We start from the raw sequence: 20,212 nt of genomic DNA, 5'->3' as shown, positions 1-20,212 counted from the left end.
AGGGAGCTGTGCACAGCACATGGTGTGTCACCTAAGCAATGCCTCACCATCCACACTGCTCTTTATAATCAGGCTAGCGCGGGCATGCAGTGTCTGTATTCTACATGCCACCATAGTGTGGATAGAACCTTAGAATCTCTGTGTCAAGTATATTATGGCGGGATAGATGGCATAGTGTGCTTAGTGGGCAATCTATGACAGTTGTACAATTTATTAAAGGAGATTAGCGTAAGTCCAAGTCTGACTATTTTCAAACAAACCCCCACTTTTTTGGAAAAGCCTTCCTTTAATAATGAAGGCTGAGAAGGGCCTGATATAATTTCCCATGGAATGTGGGGTTGGGAGGGCAAGTAATAAAGGAAAATCAGAAATCCCTAAATAATAGCAGCAGTAAAGAGAGACATTAATTTTGTGTTTAAGAGTAACTCTTAATTTCTTTTTATCCTGCATCTAGCAATTAACAATAGATGATTTATAAATAAATAACATAAATAAAATCAGAGTTTAAACCTGTAAGTTAAACTTCAGTATTTTAAAAGCTAAAATTGCTGCATTTTAAGTTATTCTAGAAATCAGCCAACTTCCATTTTTATATGTTGTGATTTTTTTTCTTTTTTGTACTTTTTTACATATTAAAAATACCTTCCAATCTGACAGTGATTGTGTGAACAAACTAATCAGACTGTATTGTCAATCAGCACTTAACGCCAAATTTTAGTGCAGATTAAAAATTTGGACTTCATTTTAATAAGCTGTTTAAATTGCAAATAGAACAGAAGACTTAATGGCATCTCATTTTGTAATCATTTAAGTAACTGTGATCTTTATACTTTTAAGTTAGTGTGTGACATTGTCTTTTTATATTATTCTATCATGATCTGCTTGTGCTGTATCAGATAGAATACTTGACTTAAAAAAATGTCAAGGAGAGCGAGTGTGCTGCTGCAACGTGTATGTGTGTATATCTATCAATCTGTAGATATACACACATAGGTATAGTAACAATACATTAACAAAGGTGGAATTTTTTTCTCTGTTCTTCTGAATGCATTCTTAAACTTCACATGTTTGCTAGTTACCTTCACCCCAAAACAGTATAAATAGTCAAAGGGAATGAAAGCAAGTGAAACAACGATGATTGGTTTGGATTTATTTTAGTTGTCCGTTAGTTATGAAGGGGGGGTTAGTTGTGTGGGTTGGGCAAAACAAGTAAGAAAGGGAGAGCAAAAAGAAGTGATCTGGGAGATAGATGCTAAATTGCTCAAAGCTTTCAATAGTATGAAGAGTTTACATGTGATACAGATGCCCTTCACGACTCTATGGACAAACTTACAGACTAATTATTAGATTTAATGTATATTCTCAAGAATGTCCTTTGTTTTACAGCCTCTCTCTTGTTTAGATGCATTGCATTTGACTGTTAATAGTGTTTGTGCATTCTCAACTTCTTTCTTTCTTTCAACTTTAACATACTTTCTGGCTGTGAGGCTAGTTTTAGTTAATTACAAAATTAAAAATTATGCACAGCGATATGCAAATTGCAATGAGCCCCATGAGTCAGGCTGATTTCTCATGAATACCGATAGATGCTTCAACTGCTAACACTATTCACAGTTGGACTGCCTTTCTCTTGAAATGTGAAGCCATTACATTATATTTATTTCCCTAGCATCATAAACTTATTCATTTTCCAAGGCTTTTCAGTTTGATTTTAATTTCCAGAGGTGTATTTTGAATTGTGATGGATCAAATGGGGTATCTATAACTATCTTAGCTGTTGAAGTGGGCAGTCCTTGGAAATTGGCCTTTGTGGCTGCATGCAAAGTATTTCCATGCAGCTATTAATTGTATTATGAGTTTGAAATATGCTAATATCAAAACCTCTTTAAAGCTGCTCCTGCTTACTGAACTATGTAAAAACTGCTTAATAGATGTGTATTTGGTGTATTTCAGTGCTGAATCTGTAACACTGAATGAGTGTCTTCAGTTGTCATATCTACCTTCCAAAAGAAACTACATGTTATTACTCTATCCCAGAGAAATTTTGATTCTTGACCTTGAAGTGAACCAGACAGTAGGTGTAATAGCTATTGAAAGAACAGGCATACCTTTTCTACAGGTAACATATCCAGTTTGTTTCTGCCTATGCTTATTTCATTTAACATTCTTTGCAATTAAAACCAGTCCTTACTGAATTCTATTTTCAAACATTTATTGAATTTTATAAATATCAAATATATGATTCTTTCTTTCTAAAGTTATGTTTGCTGTGTGGCTGTCAGCAAAGAGATGTTTAGGTTTTTAGTCTATAAAATCCAAGGAAAACTTTAACTTACAGTGTGAAGAGCAAAGGTTCTTAATGTGCTCTAATATCTGAGAAATACCACTGAGCTACCATATATTCTGTACTGCATAACACTGTATGCATGTGAATTATTTTACTATGTGCTATGAGAAAAAGCTACTTTTACATCTATAAAGGAATCTTGAATTTAGAACTAGGGTCCCATGACACATGGAATGGTTTGTTCAAACCATGGCATGATCACAAAATTGCCCCCTCCATCTCAGCAAGAACAGGTGTTGATCAGACTGGTAGGGGATAGACTGGGTGGAGTAGGCTTGAGTGCTCCACAGCCTTTCTCTTCCACCCCAACCCCATTGCAAGTAAAGATTTTTCCTGGGCAGGGGTAGAGAAGAGGTGCCTCTACCTCCCCTGGCACGCATTGGTCCTTGGAAGAGAGAGAGATGATTAGCTCTCCCATCCCTCCCATCTCCTTGCTGTATATAAAGCTTCACTGGCATGCCTGCATAAGCCATTCTGGCGTGATTACTACTGTGCTGTTCCTATTGGAAAAATGGAGGTATAATTTGAACTGCATTTCCAAGATTCTGTGCATCTGACCAGATCACCTGTTTTGGAATCAAGAAGGAATTTTTCCCTCAAGGGAAGATTCATGTAGTGTCTGGGGGAGTTTACTTTCCCATAGCATCCTGGAGACCTGGTTAGAGGCTAATAAGGAAAGGTATTTAAAAGCTGTACGTTTAATAAGTGAAGTTGGTAACTTCATCACATCCTGTGGCCAGTACAGATGAGAGGCTGAAAGAAATCAACTCCCAAATGTAAACATGAATAAGCAAGCTGGGAAATGAAAGTAGCTTTAGGAAGGAGGGGAGAACATGTCTTCACAGACTGAGGTACCTCTCCCCATTAAAATTAATAAAGTTGCAGTCTGCCAATTTAAAATCTATCTCTGTGTCTGTTTCATTCTCCTGCATGCCCTGCTCAGTTTTTTTTTTTTTTTCAAAATGATGTAGCTTGGTTGCTGGAGATAAGTGTGGAAACTGATTTTGTTTATATTATTTCTAACAAATGATTCTGAAAAATCATGAAGTTATGGTATCTCAATTGCAATGGTTAAGTTTTGTTCTCGCTTACACCAGTGTAACTTGGAGTAGGCCCTAGGTCAGTAGCTTTAGGCAAGGTAAACTGGCTTCTTTTCATAAACTATCTCCACATTAATCTTTCCTATTTTTTGTGAGTCATTTAGTTTGTCTGATCAAGATTCCATTTGGAATACTGACATGCTGTTGAGATATTCATGCAGGAGGGTGTAATCATTCAACATAATAGTTGCATTTTCCAAATAGTTTATATTTGTGTGGGTGGGGAAAAAAATGAAAAGATTGAAAACTGTGAATTGTGTTCATTCTAAACTCATGTCAGTGTGAAAATATTTGCAAGTTCCATTTTTAAATGAATTTTTAAGTGCTTCCTGGTGAAGGGTGGGGAGCCTAGTTGGGCAGGCTAGTTGGGCAAGAGTGGGAGAAGTGCATGGCCGTTAGAAGCAATATGGCATCCATAAGTTCCTCACCCACTGACAGTTTCTTTTGATGAGTAACAGACAGTGAAAAGAAATAAACTAGATAGGGGAAAAGCTAGCCCCTGATGCAGCAGGCTTTGTTTAATGAAGCTCACAGAGGCCTACTGCAAATCCAGCCTTTTTGTGGTGGTATAAAAGCTACCAGTGTGGAAACAATTCTGTGGAGAAAGGAAATTTCATTTTCTGTGTGTTTAGCTTTTTACACACAAGAGGACATACACTTTTCTGAGCATCTGGCTTTGCTTGATTAGGTAGCTAAATCAAGTCTATGGTCTTATCGAAATCTGTTTGTTCTTATGGAATCATGAATTCCTGGGACTAGAGAAAAAGTAGAGCAAAAATATCACAGCTACAACAAATGTGAGTGCAATTGTGTATTTACATGTGTAAAGAATGTCCTCCTCCCATCCCCCAAAAAAGGAAAACATCAAGTTCCTCATAAGCCGACTGATTTCACCTGTACCAGTATCATTTGAACCATTAATTGATTTTCCCAGTTTAGTTCCAAAGATATTGATGATGCTATAAAAGAGAGTTCTCAAACTGTGGTCTAAGCAGAGCAGATTGTTCACATGATGACTCCTTGTTTTCAACTGCTAAATTTATATTAAAAGGCATTCCAATTACTCCATTTGGATGATAGTTCTTGGTGCTTAAACTCTTGAAATTCTTAGGCATTGCAGACATTTCTGTGAATACCCAGCAGTTGTCTGACTACTCATGAATAATATGTAATCCTGAATTACAAGGAACTGAGGCTTTATTCACAAATATTTTTATAATATAACTATTAAGATAGCTCTAAAATAAAGTTCCTATGCTGAATAATTTTATAACATGGTTTAAAAGAAAACCTATGCTGAAAATCTCATTGTTAATATGTGATACCCACTTTTTTAAAACTAAAGACTGCCACTGAGTTTGCTCAAACGAGTTCCTGGGCTTTTTGCATTACAATGCTTTTTTTACAGATAATATTTACTAGATACATTGGTTTAAGTAGTTCCTTAGTGGTATATTCTTTAGTAACTCCTTCAGTGTAAATGAGCATGCACCTTCTGATGCATATTAACATAAATTGCACACTATGTAATCTTGTGTTTAATTCAATGCTTTTTGACATCTGTTTATATAGGTAATTCCATGCTTTCAGCGTGATGCTTTGTTTTGCCTACACGAGAATGGTTGTATAACTTTAAGAGTTCGCAGATCTAACATTAGTATAACCGGTACACCAAATGAGGACCCAGGTGAGTTTGGTGCCAACAAATGATCAAAACTGAGTATGATGTCAGAATCCGCTCCTCTAGCCTAAATTTTAATTTATTTTTTTCAAATGCACACACTTTTTCTGCAAAACATTAAAACCTGGTCTTACAATAAATTGTATTTGCCTCTTTTTTGTGATGGTTGGTCATGAGTTTTCTTGTCTTTTTCTTCACTAAATTAATTGAATTTCCACTGTTTTCTCCAACTTAATTCTAATTTCCCTTGGCTTTTAATGCAAGATAAGAGCCCGAATATCCTGAAAATCCTTTAATTGCTGAATAAATAATCTTTTTAAACTATGAATCATCTTAATCAAATCTGTAGGGAAAATCCCAATAAATGGTATTTAATTTGTTCTGTTGTGTCTTTGGACAAAGCAAAAAATGCTTATGTTTCTAAATACATTATTATGTCTATACAAAAGTTTTTGGAAACAATTTGCTCTGAAGAGTTTATTACAGTTCAATGTAAATTGGGGTCAACTAATATAGTACTGTAATTCCAGTTCTAAGTTACTAAACTTCTATCATTGGTTGTGTAACAGAATATTACTCAGTTAAATGTTTTAATTAAATTAAACAGGGAATAAAGGACATAAGCTAACTTTATATAAATGCTTAACAATATAAATTTTAAAATCCGCTGGGAATAAGTGGTGGTTCTGAAAAGGTCTTTCAGTTGCTATAGGCATCATGTGCCCTTGTTCCAATTTTACAAGCATGTCAGAAATGTATTTTAGATTAGGCAGAGAAGAGGATGTCTCAAGGCAAATTGGTTTTTAAGTTAGCATATTTTGAAGATCTTATTTCACTATCTGCTTACTGATCTAGAGGACACCTTTCTTTCACTTATTTCGAAGAGAAGTTTTGGAAATAGAGAAGTCATGTTTATAACATTTGAAAAATTTTAATGGAATTACCCATTTTCAAGGTAAAAGGATACCCACAGTAGAACTTAAGGCCACCTGTTGTATATGTTAAAAGTTAAAATGTGTTTAATTTCTCATTTTCTTTCATAAAAACTTGTTTTCCTATGAACATTCTCTGAATCTTAACAAAAAAGTAAATTGTTCTTCCCACTTAACCATATTACCCTCCAAGACTAGTATCCTGTTTTGGGGTCTGAATGTTTGTATCTTATACTTGGTACATTGATATTACAGATCCAGATCCAGTTCAGGAGCTGATTTATGACTTACGAAGTCAGTCTGATGCAATCAGGGTAACAAAGACGGTTCGCCCGTTCAGTATGGTCTGCTGCCCAGTGAATGAGAACTCTGCTGCTCTCATAGTCAGTGATGGTAGGGTAATGATATGGGAACTGAAGTCTACCATTTCTGGCAGAAATTTACGTAACAGGTAATTTTATTATGTTTCCGTTACATTGGTGTTTAACTGTATTTACACAAAGCACTTAATCACATTATGTGATATCATAAAGGTAACAGTGTGAGTCATGCTCCTTGAAAATACGGCAAATTTATGTGCAGTAGGAGGATTAAAATAGTTATAATTAACTAAAGGGGTTTAGATTTCATTTGTGTTTTGGGGGAAGGGATTTTATTCCCTCCTCCCTTCCACTTTAAAAAAAAAAAAAAAAAAAAGAATTGTCTTGCAAATGGGAAGGTATCCAAAAATACAGTAGAGACCAACATTTACATTTTTTTTCAAGGAAAATTTTCCTTCAGCTTTATCCCTCCCTACCTTGAACATGGCCATTCAGCTTTCTTCAGACAAAACCATTCTCCTGAAGAAAAGACCTATGTGTTTTGATTGGATGTGTTTTGATTTGATTGATGGACTGCCAAAATAGTTTGGAAATTAGAATACTTTTTAGTAGATGTCAGTGAACGTCCTCCTCCCGGGACCTCCCCATGGCCTGGGGGCAGCCCTACAAGCACCCCTCACCATAGTTTCCCTTCTTGGTTCCTCATTAAACTCAAAAAAGAGGCATTTAAAAGTCCAGTAACAACAGCCCTCCTTAGATCTGGTTTATTAATCTACTTGGCTAGTGGTAGATTCAAGCTCCAGCTTGTTTCAAACTAAATGTTTGCATAGACAAGCCCTTAGATGGCTTAAGGAGGGTGATTTTTACACCTCTGTGTATCTACTTTGCTGAATTCGATCCATTACTATAAGGCATTTGAGTATTGAGTCAGTTAAAAAGGGGTTGGGACAGGGAATGTTCTGATATAACTATGTTCTAAAATAATGTTGCTACAATGTTCTAAACTGTATATTAATACTTTTTCTAGGTATGAGGTCTGTGGCTACTGCACTGATTAACTTGGTGTTAAAATAGGAATAGTAAAGGAAAAATACACGTATAAAATTTTGGATGTCCGTTCAGAACAAGGTTTCAGAGTATCAGCCGTGTTGTTTATGCTCTCTCTGTGTGTGTATATATATCTCCTCAATATTTATTCCACTCTATATGCATCCGAAGAAGTGGGCTGTAGTCCACGAAAGCTTATGCTCTAATAAATTTGTTAGTCTCTAAGGTGCCACAAGTACTCCTGTTCTTTTTAGTTCAGAACAAGAACTACATTGGGGTAACTTGTCACAATTGCGAAGCAAAAAGGATTGCTTAGAAAATGTGTATAGGGAAGATGAGAATTGCTTTGAGTTAGCACGTATCTCTTGATAATTGCCTTATATTGGTGAGATTGTATATGGAAACTCACCAAAATAATGTTGCAGATAATAAGAAGCAGGGGGTTTAAGTGACATTGGAAAGAACAGTTCAGGAAAAAACAGAACCGAGTGCATCAAGCAAGCAGCCATGCCATTTTACATTCACAACTTATTTTTTCTTCCTTTAAAGCAATTCAAGTGCATCACCTTTGTATTCACCTGTTGCTTTCTGTGGAATTCCTGTAGGATCATTCCAAAATAAACTTCCAGATCTTTCATTGGATAACATGATAGGTAAGAATTACAAATAATAATTTTACAGCTAGACTTTTAAAACTAAAGAGAAAATCTTATGGTTTATGGATTATATGTAAGTACTGAAGCTAGATTCAGAGTTTGAGTTGTAATGTTGCAAACCTGAACAGCATTTCTGCTTTTTAAAGAAAATATTCAATTAATATTTCTACGACATGAAGACAATATATCTTGTGTTTGTTCCTCTTAAAAATGTAATGTTGGGAAAATAAATGTTGGGAGAACCTCTGTAAATATGGGGATAAAGGTAACAGTTCCTATGAACCACCTGTGTGAGAATTTGGGTTCACTGCATTTGTGTAAGGATCTTTTCTGCACTAGCCTGTTCAAATCCAATGCAGAGATACCCTGACTGTGAGATGTGACCTATGCTTACCTATTCCCGACATGGTGTAAAGATATACTGCCCTTGAATGAATTTTCACCCTCAGCAGACCACTGTTCAAAAAACCCTTCTTTTCGATAAGTTGGTATGATTTGGAGCATTAAGGAGGGACGCTTAGGACCTGATTCTCCATTACCTGAACATTGTGTCGTCATTTACACCAGTGCCATTCTGATTTGGTACCTTTCTTACAGCTGCTTTGCATTGGTGTAAATGGCTGTGCAAAGCATAGGGCAACAGAGAATCAGGCTCTATTTTTCTTCTATCTTTAATATAGCTGCTGTGCAAGTGCACTTAATGTCTAGAAGTGGAGTTTATACAATATTAACTTTCCAGAATTGTCCCTTCTTTTTCCCTCCAAATGGACTACAAAACACCTTTGAACTGTAAAAGATAAAAATGAAGCCACTTCTGAGTTTATGGAAATAAATCAAAATCTACAATATATACATATTTGTATTCCTAAAGATAAAAATGGAGGCAGGTGGAGGCAAGGAGTTTGAGACTTAAGAAATTATCAGCTGAAATGTAAGTCTCCTGAAGATAGTTCTGCCTGTATCTATTGCAACAATGTTGAATGCCCCTTTAAATAAAAGTTACTACTGCATATATTTATTGGTAATTAATTGCCTTATTTTATAAGGCCTTGCAGCTGGTAAGTATGTATCTACTGTCAGATTAAAATGCAATGCTTACAGAAGCTTCATTTTTTTTAATATAAAGCAGGACAAGGTGCAGTTACTGGTGAAGAACAGTTAAAAAATTCTTTCTTTCAAGAAGTGCACCTCAAATTCCTGCTGACGGGGCTTCTCTCAGGACTTCCTTTACCTCCATTTGCTATCCGTATGTGTCCACCTCTAACCACAAAAAACATAAAACAGTATCAGCCTCTCTTAGCTGTTGGTAAGTACTCTGAACGTTGTACTTGTATATGAAGGTTGTACAAAATCAAGGATAATTTCAGTCTATTTTTAATACTGTGTATCAGTCCAAAGCAGTGGCCATTTTAGTAACTTTCATTAGAAATATTTTTTGTGTAGTTTTGCTGCCAGCAGCTTTGGGCATATGTGGTGCAGCTTGTAACTGTAGGTGGTTTTGGCTGTCTTGTGCTTAGAAACAGGTATTTTGTTGGTATTTCTGTCTTCCATGTTGCACTCTGTCCACGGAATACTTTACCAAAACCTGTTCTGTAAGGCAGTGATCGCTCCTCATTCCAAACCCTCCTAGAAATTCACTTCTGTATGCCACTTGCCCAAAATGAATTAATGATCTTAAGACATGCCTTAAAGCCCCGATTCAACTGAGTAACTAAGCATATACTTAATTTTAACCACGTGATTAATTTTAACCGTGCATTAATTTTTCCTTGCCATATTTGATTCTGACCTAAAGCATCTTGATACTACTGTGATTGGCATCGAGGGCCTGATCTTGCAAATCCTTGCTATTTAGACTCTGATCCTGCAACTGGCTCCATGTTGGCAAGACCCCGGGTGCAAGTGCTTAGAACCAGTGACTTCACTGGGATTCCAGCCAGGCTCAGGCATGTACCTGAGTGGAGACAGTTGCAGGATTGGGGCCTGAGACATACTGTAATGTTTGCAAGACTGGATCCTGATTCTTGACTTCTCCTGGGGCTGAAGTGACTCACCTCACTTTAGAAAGCCCTTGGAGCCTGGCTAAATTACAGCAATCTCCCCGGACTGCCCTATGGGCTTCAGCACTGTCTGGAATCTCTGCAACATGGCATGATGGAGTCTAGCCCCCAACATCCCCATTCTACTCCCTTTACCAGGGATTGCAAAGGGACCTTCAGAAGGCATCTTATAGTTGTCTATCACAATGTCTGTGCTGGGGAATCCTCCTGTGGCCACAACTGGGTGTTTTGGGGGCCATTTACACATTCCAGTTCTCGTACACCGGATTTCACTCTGGGAATTTGTAAATCCTTCTCCTAATAAATCCTGTTTTAGTCAGTCAGTACTATTGCAGATGATGATGTCCATAATTATTTAATGACAGTAGACTTTTTGAGATTAAAAAAGTTAAAGCTTTATTACGATTAAAACACAAATTATCAACATCATATGTCAAAAATATACATTGTAAATATCCTTACATCAAACTCTGAGTTCTCAAGCAGAATTTTTTTCTTTTCCTATCTGTAAATTTCTAGTATATAGCAAAATCAACGTTTACTGACAAATATCTAATCCTTCCAATATAGCTGTTGCCTTAGTATTTGTTCCAAGGGTGAAATATGAAGATTAAGAAACCAATATGTAGCTATAAAATGCTTTCAGCACTATAGGATATTTGCTGTACACCGAGAATGTGTTCTTTAAGCACCAGTCTTTCATCCTGTTCTTTAGACCAATGGTTCTCAACCTTTCCAGACTACTGTACCCCTTTCAGGAATCTGATTTGTCTCACGTACCTCAAATTTCACCTCACTTAAAAACTACTTACTTACAAAATCAGACATCAAAAAATTAAAAAATGTCACTATTGCTGAAAAATTGCTTACTTTCTCATTTTTACCATATTATTATAAATCAATTGGAATATAAATATTGAACTTATATTTCAGTGTGATACTTGAGCCTGTTTTTCACTTTTGAGCCTTCTCTGAAGCCTGAGCCCAAGCGATGGGGCTGAAGCATGTAACTTAGCTTCTTGGGAGCCCCTGTGGCATGGGGCCTTAGACAGTTCCCTGTACTTGCAACCCCTCTAAGCCAGTGGTGGGCACCCTGTGGCCCGCGGGCCACATGCAGCCCGTCAGGGTAATCTGCTGGCAGACTGCGAAACAATTTGTTTACATTGATGGGACGCATACAGATTACCAGTGGATTACCCTGATGGGCTGCGTGTGGCCCGCAGGCCATAGGTTGCCCACCATTGCCCTAAACCCATCTTGTGAGCCTGATGGGGCCTGCAACCTCCAGGTTGGGAAATACTGATCTAAATAAGAAGACATGCCCCCTGGAAGACCTTTGCATATCCCCTGGGGTACATGTTGAGAACCATGGCTTTAGACGGTCATTTCCATATATATACCCATAGCAACCTGTTAGAGGGGGAAAGTGCACTATTTCTACTGGGTTTACTATTAAGTAAAAAAAAACAGCGAGTCTGTCCACTACACCAAGTAGAAAATTATAAACTTCAGTATCCATGAGGTTTTATGATCTAATTGGTTTAAGCTAGAAGCTCTTAATACATTTATTGGTTTGTAGTTTAAAACAGAATTTTTTTTTCCCAAAGAAGAGAAAGCAGAATTGTAAATATTGATTTATGAAAATTTGCCATGTTGCTCCTTCTGGATTATTGAGGAAACCAATTTATCGTCGTATATGATTCAGGAACTCTACTTGTGTAATAAAAGTAAAACTACCTGGTACTTTAGTATCTAATGAACATGCTTTTATGTAATTTAAAAAAAAACAAAAAACACCTTTGTTCCCAAATCTTCAGCAAATTCTACAAGTTGGAAGCCCTAACAGGTATATGATTGTTTCCTGGCATAAACTGAACCTTACAATCTTTGAAGTAGGATATAAACTTTAACCCCTTAGAAATCAAAGTGCCCACTTCGTGCTGGAAATGTGAATTATTTATAGATTAAATCATTTTGAGTAGCTGTGACTCTTGTGTTTTCATTTTTAAAAATTACTTCAAAAGCTGCTCTGCATATATATTTTTTTATAAAATACAAATGACTTTCTATAGGTACAAGCAATGGCTCAGTCTTAGTGTATAATCTTACCAGTGGACTTTTACACAAGGAGTTAAGCATCCATTCCTGTGAAGTCAAGTGAGTTTGTTTTTAATTCTTGCTAATTGTTTGGGGGGATGAGAATTATAGTATTTAGTATTCCACAAGCAATGCAGTCATTTTGACACACAAGAAAATTACCCTGTTGAATTTTCTGCCCTAGTATCTTTGCTCTGCAAAACCAATACCTCTTTGTGAAAATTAGATTGAAATTGCATTGAACTATAAATATCTGAACTGATAACTAATGTGCCTGTTGATCTAGGATGAACGTTAGCTGTTGGCATATTCACTAGAACATTGGAGGACAGAGAATTCTTTCTAACATGATAAACTTTATTCAATGTCTGATTTATATAGCTCTTACTATTCATGTTCCTTTTCTCATTGGCACTAATTCTACTCCATTTGTTAAGGGTTATTTTATTTGTTTTTTCATTCGTATTAAGCTGAAACTGCTGATGATAGAATTTTACTACAAACTGAATTAAAAGCAGTTGATCTTAAAAAATTGTAAGACACAACGCATGTAATATTTAGATATTTTTAATAAGGAGCATACATAAATCTAAAGAGCTGACATCATTTATTTATAGATATATAGTGCCATATAGTTATATGGCACATGGAGAAGAGTATCATAGAATCATAGAAGATTAGAATCGGAAGAGACCTCCGGAGGTCATCTGGTCCAACCCCCTGCTCTAAGCAGGACCCAACCCTAACTAAATCATTCCAGCCAGGGTTTTGTCAAGCCATGCCTTAAAAACCTCTAAGGATGGAGATTCCACCACCTCCCTAGGTAACCCATTCCAGTGCTTCACCACCCTCCTAATGAAATAGTTTTTCCTAATATCCAACCAAGACCTCCCGCACTTCAATTTGAGAACATAATCAGGGAGGTGTTTCTGAATACCAAAATCAGGATCCATATTAGTGGAGGGAATAAAATATTTATTATTACTATGGATTATTTAGCTCACATTTGAGAACCCCTACAATTTTTCAAATGGAGTTGCGGACCCACGGGGGAAATCTTAGTCTACGGACCCCAGATTGAAAACCACTGATTTAGATTGCAGTAGTGCCTGGAGGCCCTAATCAGGATTGGCCCCTTCATTGTACAAACAAGAAAAATATGAGTAACAGAATGAATACTAGCTGCTGTTCAATAACCCTGCTTTGGCTCTTCCACCAATGAACTTGTGGTGTGATTAATAGACATTACAGGGACATCATATCTGTTTTAATCTTCATTTGATTTTTCTTCTTTTCCTACTATTATCTGGTTTTGAAATTATTCTCATTTTATATTTGTTATGCAACCCAAGAGGTGACTGAATTCTGCTTTTTTATTTTTCATTAACGTGATTATAGCATTTTAAACTAAAAAACATTGCTAACATATCACAGTTATGGTTTTAAAAAACATTTTAAAAGGCTTCTCATTAAAGCTAAACCAAAGTATTATACAATTTTGTATGCATGTTGAAAGCATAACTTTCAGAAAAGTTATTTTCATCTTTTCTTCCATTAATAATTGATACTATTGCTGGGGTTTTCTTAATCCTTAGTGCTTTTGTATCATAAATAGAAAAAAATCAATTTATCCATCTAATATGAAATTTTATACTACCACTTGAACTTTAGCTGTATTTGTTTGAATGACACTTCAATAAAATGGGGAGCTACAAAAATATTCTTAAAAGGGTTAGAAGCTTTAGAAAATTGGAAGTGCTTCTGTTATAGTTATAAAAGATTCAGACGTAGGTATCATTAATATTGCATCTTCTGAAAATATATTTATAAATATGATTAAAGTAAACAACATAATGAGAGATGCCTAATTGGGAAAATTTAATGTAAAAGATAAAGAAACCATGAATCCACATTGGACTACTGAAGATATGGCGATGGATGGTAGGGGAATTACACTTTTTTTTTTAGAATTCTTTTTTATATATTACATCAATGTGTATTTTATTTTGATTTAAATTGTTTTAATTTTATGGAGACTTAAATGATCACTGGGAAGGGCTTTTAACTCTGCAAACTTCTTGTACCCATTTTAGAAGTTTGATAACATATTTTTCTGTTGACTTTTTTTTGCTCAGTGTGTTTTTGAACTGAACTAAAACTATCATAAATGTTACTTAATGGTGATCGGCATCATTTATTGTGTAGGCAGAGCTCTAAGAGACTAGCTTCAATTTCTTGATTTAATTCTTAATAATCTAGGAAATGTTTCCTATCCAATTCTAACAACTTCAAGGGAATGATTAAGCAATGTAGGTTATTGCACATTAATCTTTGCAGTTAATTAAAATGCCTGGAATACAGCAAATTTTCCTTTAGTATGCACTCTTACTTCATCTCTAAAATATAGGTAAAGGTTTCTGATTTTTTTATTTTAACTGAAAATATACAATTTAGAGAAATACATCTCATGCACTCCGCTTATAATAGATAGCATATTAGCATGCAGCTAAGTGACAACTAAGCTCACAGTGCCATCTAGAACAATAGCTGAATTAAAGTCAGCATTTTGGGGTAGGAACTGTCTTTCTTTTACATCGGTACTGTGCTAACACGATCGGGGGCCTCATGCCATCTCTGTTCTCTAGTGCTACTGCAATACAAATAATAATGATTAAATTCTCTGGAGAACAGAAGTGTTCTTGTAGAAGATATGCATGTAATACCCTTTGGGTTTTAATTTTGCAAATATATATGTTTTTTGTGGAAAGACTGCCAGCTAAAATCTCTGAGTGTATTTTATTCAAGGCATGTAATTAAACTCATCTGTATTGAACAATAATTTATTATTCACATTACTAATACATTGAGGTCTTGACTGCCATTTGGGCCCCACTGTTTAATGAAACTGGTTCATTCCAGATTCCTTTTACTCTTAGTTCTCTCTCAAGTGAAAAGATTGATAGAGAGAATCTGAATTCACTAGAGCCATGGTTTAAGAATGAGTCTAATGTAGGCTGATTGCTCCTTTAGAGAGCTGTTTCACAAATGTGCACCAACTGCCAGAAAATTTCCTTATACTGAGACAAATGTACCTACTAGAGATCTATCATGATGATTTTGAGAACATTATTGATGCAATAAATGAAATGTCTTATACATGGGGATCTGGCAAAAGTGGTTCTTTTACTTTTGTAGACAAAATGCATGGTTAACAGATACATGAAATCATGATGGGCCTTGAGTTTGAGTTCTGCAGTGCTGTTCCAACTGCGTTTTCTTACAACTGCTTCAGAAAGTTTTACATAAATGTGCCCAAAACATTAGGATATTTATATCTGCAGTGACTTAGCAAACTGTATGAGGAAATCGTGAGGACCTAAATAATGCAAAAAAGTCTTTGTGGCCTGAGTGACCCTTGGCTCATGCTGGAGAGTGTTTTTAAACCTGTACTGAAATCATCTCCAGTTTTTCAAAATGTGCTCTGTTTCACTACTCATTCTGGTGTACTTTAGGGACGCACGTGAGTTTAAATTCAAATCTATCTACCAGGAATTTGCACATAATACTGTGCTCCCTGCCATGTGGCAAGGAACAAAGGGAAAAAAAAGCATACCAGCAATGACAATAAGCTATGTGGGAAACTATTTTCTGAGGGGTTTTTTATGTGAGCATGCCATAGGAAAGAAATGTGAAGACTTGCAGCCTGTGAAAACCTTCACCAGTCAGACGAAGCAAAAAGGTGATACTGCTTCCTCAAACATGACACTATTGTATACTGGGTTTTTAATGTTGGTTTAGAGAATAAACTGGAAGGCAGCTTATATTGGTGTGGGCAAACATCTTGTATAGTAATGGCCTGCTTGTCATTTGAGAAGCAGTGGCTCTTTGAGGATGATATTTTACTCCTCTCTCTACACCTAGCTTACATTGCATGAAAATTGGCAAGCAGTGGTGCATAGAAACATACTGTGTTCTTCCCTGGTTCCTGATGGCATTGAACCCTAACTAGTATTCTATTCAGGTATTTGATACCTTTCAGAAGGAAGAATTCTGTCACAGTTATGAAAATTATATATTTCTACTTGGACATTTTAATTTCCAACAGCTTGTCCACGGATTTCTAGAAATATTTTGCTGAGCTGCTGTTGGACAATGTCAAACTGCTAGTTTCATGTTGGACAGTTATGCTCCCAGTGACCAGAATTGGCATATTATGTATTGGTTTCAAGTACCAATGTGGAGCTTTCACTTTGCCATATTTGAATTTAGAAGAGCAAGAGCCATCCTTTCCAACGACTCACTTATGTGTAATATATGATATACTATAATAAATTTTGAGTTAATCCATTAGCATTTTATTACTCTGGGTAACAATACTAATTCTGAACTCATAAATGTTGAATTTTAGTGAAGAATTTATTTTTAAACGATATAAAATTGATTAAATGCTTTAATTATGTTCTGATGCAAAATTGATAACTTAATTTTAGATACCGATTTTAAAAAAACCACATTGGGTCCATTCTCTCTCATAATGGTCAAATACCTGTGAAAAAAGGCAGGAATATGCCTTGTTTATATACAAGGTACTGGACACAGTTCTGCTGAAAGTGTTTTCTGGGACATATCAAATTCAGCACCATTTCAGCTTCTCTTTATTAACCTTCCTCAAAATATTTTGTTACCATTACTGAGATTCTTACATTTTGGCACCTTAAATGCGCAAACTGATTTTTCTTTAAATACAACTAAAGTACTTTTGAATTGAAATCAAAGTGAGTGGAAAGAATACAAATTTGGGGTTGAAAATCACATTAATTTTGCCTTTTTTTCCTCTTTGTCATAGTTAATTTTCTGTGCTTTCTTCCATAAGTCTATTGTAAAGTGACGAGATTCCTTCCCTGGCTAGATTCAGTTTGTTATCCACCTAAGGATTTTAAAACTGTAATGGAGTTATAAGTTCTTAATCTAAATCTTCATTTCCCTGAAAAGTGCGCATTGATCAGAGCTACGGACTTTAATGGTAAAATAGCTTCTAAAAAGTGCTACGTATATAAAATCCATGAACCTTACATTTTAACAAATAGATGTCGTCTACAAAACCAGCTTAGTGTAACTCTTAATTGCATCAGATAAATGGATAGTAGTTTTATGACAGTTTTGTAGAAAGGAAATATTCCAGCAAAAGAGAAGTCATTACTGATTTGCTGTATTAAAACTAGAACAGTTGTCTTAATTAGTGCAATGAATTATTAGTTTCTTCCAGATTGGTTAATATATGCATATGACAATAACAAATAATTATATTGCTTCAACAGTGAAAGCATTTATAATGGGAGGGAAATTCTTAGTTAATCTGGGTGTCCTGGGATGCAATAGATCATTATTAGCATGGACAGATGGACAAATGGCATCAAAGGGAACAGCGGTATAACTAATCCTTATTTGATAAGTCTGAGCTGATGACTAAAAATCTAGAACATGCTTCTGTTCTTCTAAAGAGGACTGAAAATGGCTACTGGGAATAATAATGAATTATAATTACTCTGTGGTGTTTCTATAATGTACAACAACTTTGCAGAAATAATACAATTAAATTAAATCATAGAATAGAATCTGGCAATGACAAAGATTTGTTGGGCCTCCTAATCCATCTCCCAGCCATTTCAGGATATTCCCTATAATATACTAACTGCTGATATACAAACATAAAATGTTACATGTTTACATGAGACTGGAGTTCCATTGTCGTATAATGTCAGGTCATCAGGTACCCTGTTGTATGGGGCATTTTTCAAATCTGTTTGGTTATTCACGCTTTCCTCCCTCTTTGTCCTTGATGTTGATAGGAAGGGAATGTGTCTTCTCATTACCACCTCTACTAATTCCTGGCTGCTTAGAAGCATGCAAATGCACCCTGTTTGCTCTGGACTGATCTGTTTGCCCCACAACTCTGTGTGCCAGGTCGAACAGGGTGCTCTCATATCAAACCTCTGACTTTCATATGGCCTACATTTATGGCCCACTTCTACACTGTGGTGAACATGTTCTGTTCCCTGTAAGCTATGTCTGTCCCTGAGATTTTGGGCAAAACTTTCTTACTGTTCCTCAATCAAAACTTCTTCTTGACCCAACAAGAGACTGTGTCAATGTGTCTAATGTAGTTTGAAAATAAAGATCTTGCATTAATATCACTTGATAACTACATCTTTCTTATTTTTATCATACATGTAAATGCACATGTATTCTGCTTTTCACATTTTGTTTAAATAAAGAAAATGTTTCTATAAAATATAGAAAATTAGCTATGTATTTGTTTCGAAGTGTAGAATAAGCTATAGAGTAATTCTGCACTAATCTAGAACATTTTCTAGGCTCTCAAAAATTTCTGCTAATATGCTCCATGTATTCTATTCTGATGACAGGGGCATTGAGTGGACAAGCTTGACTGGTTTTCTTTCCTTTGCCACATCAATGCCCAACAATTTGGGTTTGGTAAGGAATGAACTGCAGCTGGTTGATCTTCCAACAGGTTAGTGTCTTTTGTGACATCTGTATAGATTACGCTTGGGAAAGTGGCCGTGACAGAACTGCTTGTTGGGCCATACCCAGATTCGTATCTGACTTCAGTGACAAAATAAATTATGCTTTATCCTGTTGTCATGGCAGAAATAACATAACTAAAAGGAATTGAGCTGATTCTGTTCTTCCTTGTCCAACCATAGGGGTAAGTGCCTAGAGTAGCTGTTATGGACTTCCCAATTTACTTGTAAGCGCTAGAAAAAGAGTCTGCATGTAGGATTGAAAAAATTTAGCCCAGTTGTGCCTTTTGCTAAAGTTGCCATTATACCTTTAGTATATAAATAATGACTGTTAAGAGACCCTGAAGGTATTTTCTCAGTTATGAAGAAAACAAACTTTAATTTTCCACACAGTCAGACTTTTTGCTCTAGTGCTGATGATTCACTGCTGACTTCATGCTGGGCTATTTTAACTAAGCAGGAAGTCTGCAGCCATAGGAAAAGTACTCTTGGGGGAATTCTGTGCCAAATAATTAAAAATTCTGTGCACAATATTTTAAAATTCCACATATTTTATTTGTCAAAATGAAACCAGCATGATTATATTGTGTTAATTATTTTGGAAATTTATTTAAAAATACCTGTCAGCAAGTATGTCTGTAACAATACAGACAACAAAAAAGAATCAGGAAATGTTTTTTGACAGATTCTTTACTAGGCTTATTAATATGGAACTTTGAGTAATAATTCATTTAAACTACAATACAGAACATATTTTCCACACCCTTCAGTGCAAAGGGTTGGGGGAGTCAGGTGTAAGAGAGGAGCTGATAGAGAGGGAAGCAATTGCTGGGTAGGAGCCTGGGAGTGAACCTGGAGGGTTGTTGGGTGTGAGTAGGAGAAGTATGGAACAAGTGTTTATTTCAGGGTGAGGGATTGTTAGAGAGTTGGGGAGCCTCCCCCATGCAGACCCTGGCTGACCCCTAGCCTCTCCCATTCAGTCGGGCACATCTGCCCCTGTGTGTCCCTGCACCCCCACTCCGCCTGTCTCCATGTGACCCTGCAACCCCACTCCCATTTAGGCCCTGGCTCAATGTTGTCACACAAGCTCCTGTGCCTCTGCCCCAATGTGTCCCCCACACTAGCCCTTCTGAATCCCAGTCTGTGTGATCCGCAGCAGCCCCATGTGCCCTGCTCTGTCCATCCCATGCCCTGCCCTGCCCTCCCCTCCCCCCCACTCCCATATCCCATGCCTCCTCATCTGGCCCTGCAGGTATGGCACTGTGAGTTGGCTGGGCCACTTTTGTTTAAAACACCTTTAAGTCTATGACACGTAACAGTTGTATAGGTAATATAAAGCTTCACTCAGAAAGGACAGTAAGTTTCATTATTGGTATTCAACAGTGATCACTTCCGTTTTGAAAGTTACAAGTTACAAGTACAGGAATGCA

The 20,212-nt window shown here is 36.3% G+C and overlaps 1 protein-coding gene across 1 annotated transcript in view; it reads left to right on the top strand.

Annotated features, from left to right (window-relative positions):
* The window catches only part of WDR11 (WD repeat domain 11), a 67,330-nt gene that overhangs the window by 18,496 nt on the left and 28,622 nt on the right, over positions 1-20,212 (top strand). The window contains exons 6-12 of the mRNA XM_054034314.1: positions 1,954-2,119; positions 5,020-5,134; positions 6,316-6,511; positions 7,977-8,080; positions 9,210-9,389; positions 12,216-12,300; positions 18,666-18,772. Of these exons, the coding sequence (XP_053890289.1) occupies positions 1,954-2,119; positions 5,020-5,134; positions 6,316-6,511; positions 7,977-8,080; positions 9,210-9,389; positions 12,216-12,300; positions 18,666-18,772 (953 nt within the window). The remainder of the gene's footprint in view (positions 1-1,953; positions 2,120-5,019; positions 5,135-6,315; positions 6,512-7,976; positions 8,081-9,209; positions 9,390-12,215; positions 12,301-18,665; positions 18,773-20,212) is intronic.

Source organism: Malaclemys terrapin, chromosome 7 (assembly GCF_027887155.1).
Source record: "Malaclemys terrapin pileata isolate rMalTer1 chromosome 7, rMalTer1.hap1, whole genome shotgun sequence".
In the NCBI taxonomy this organism is placed as follows: domain Eukaryota; kingdom Metazoa; phylum Chordata; order Testudines; family Emydidae; genus Malaclemys; species Malaclemys terrapin.
This window is presented reverse-complemented; position numbering and strand designations above follow the sequence as displayed.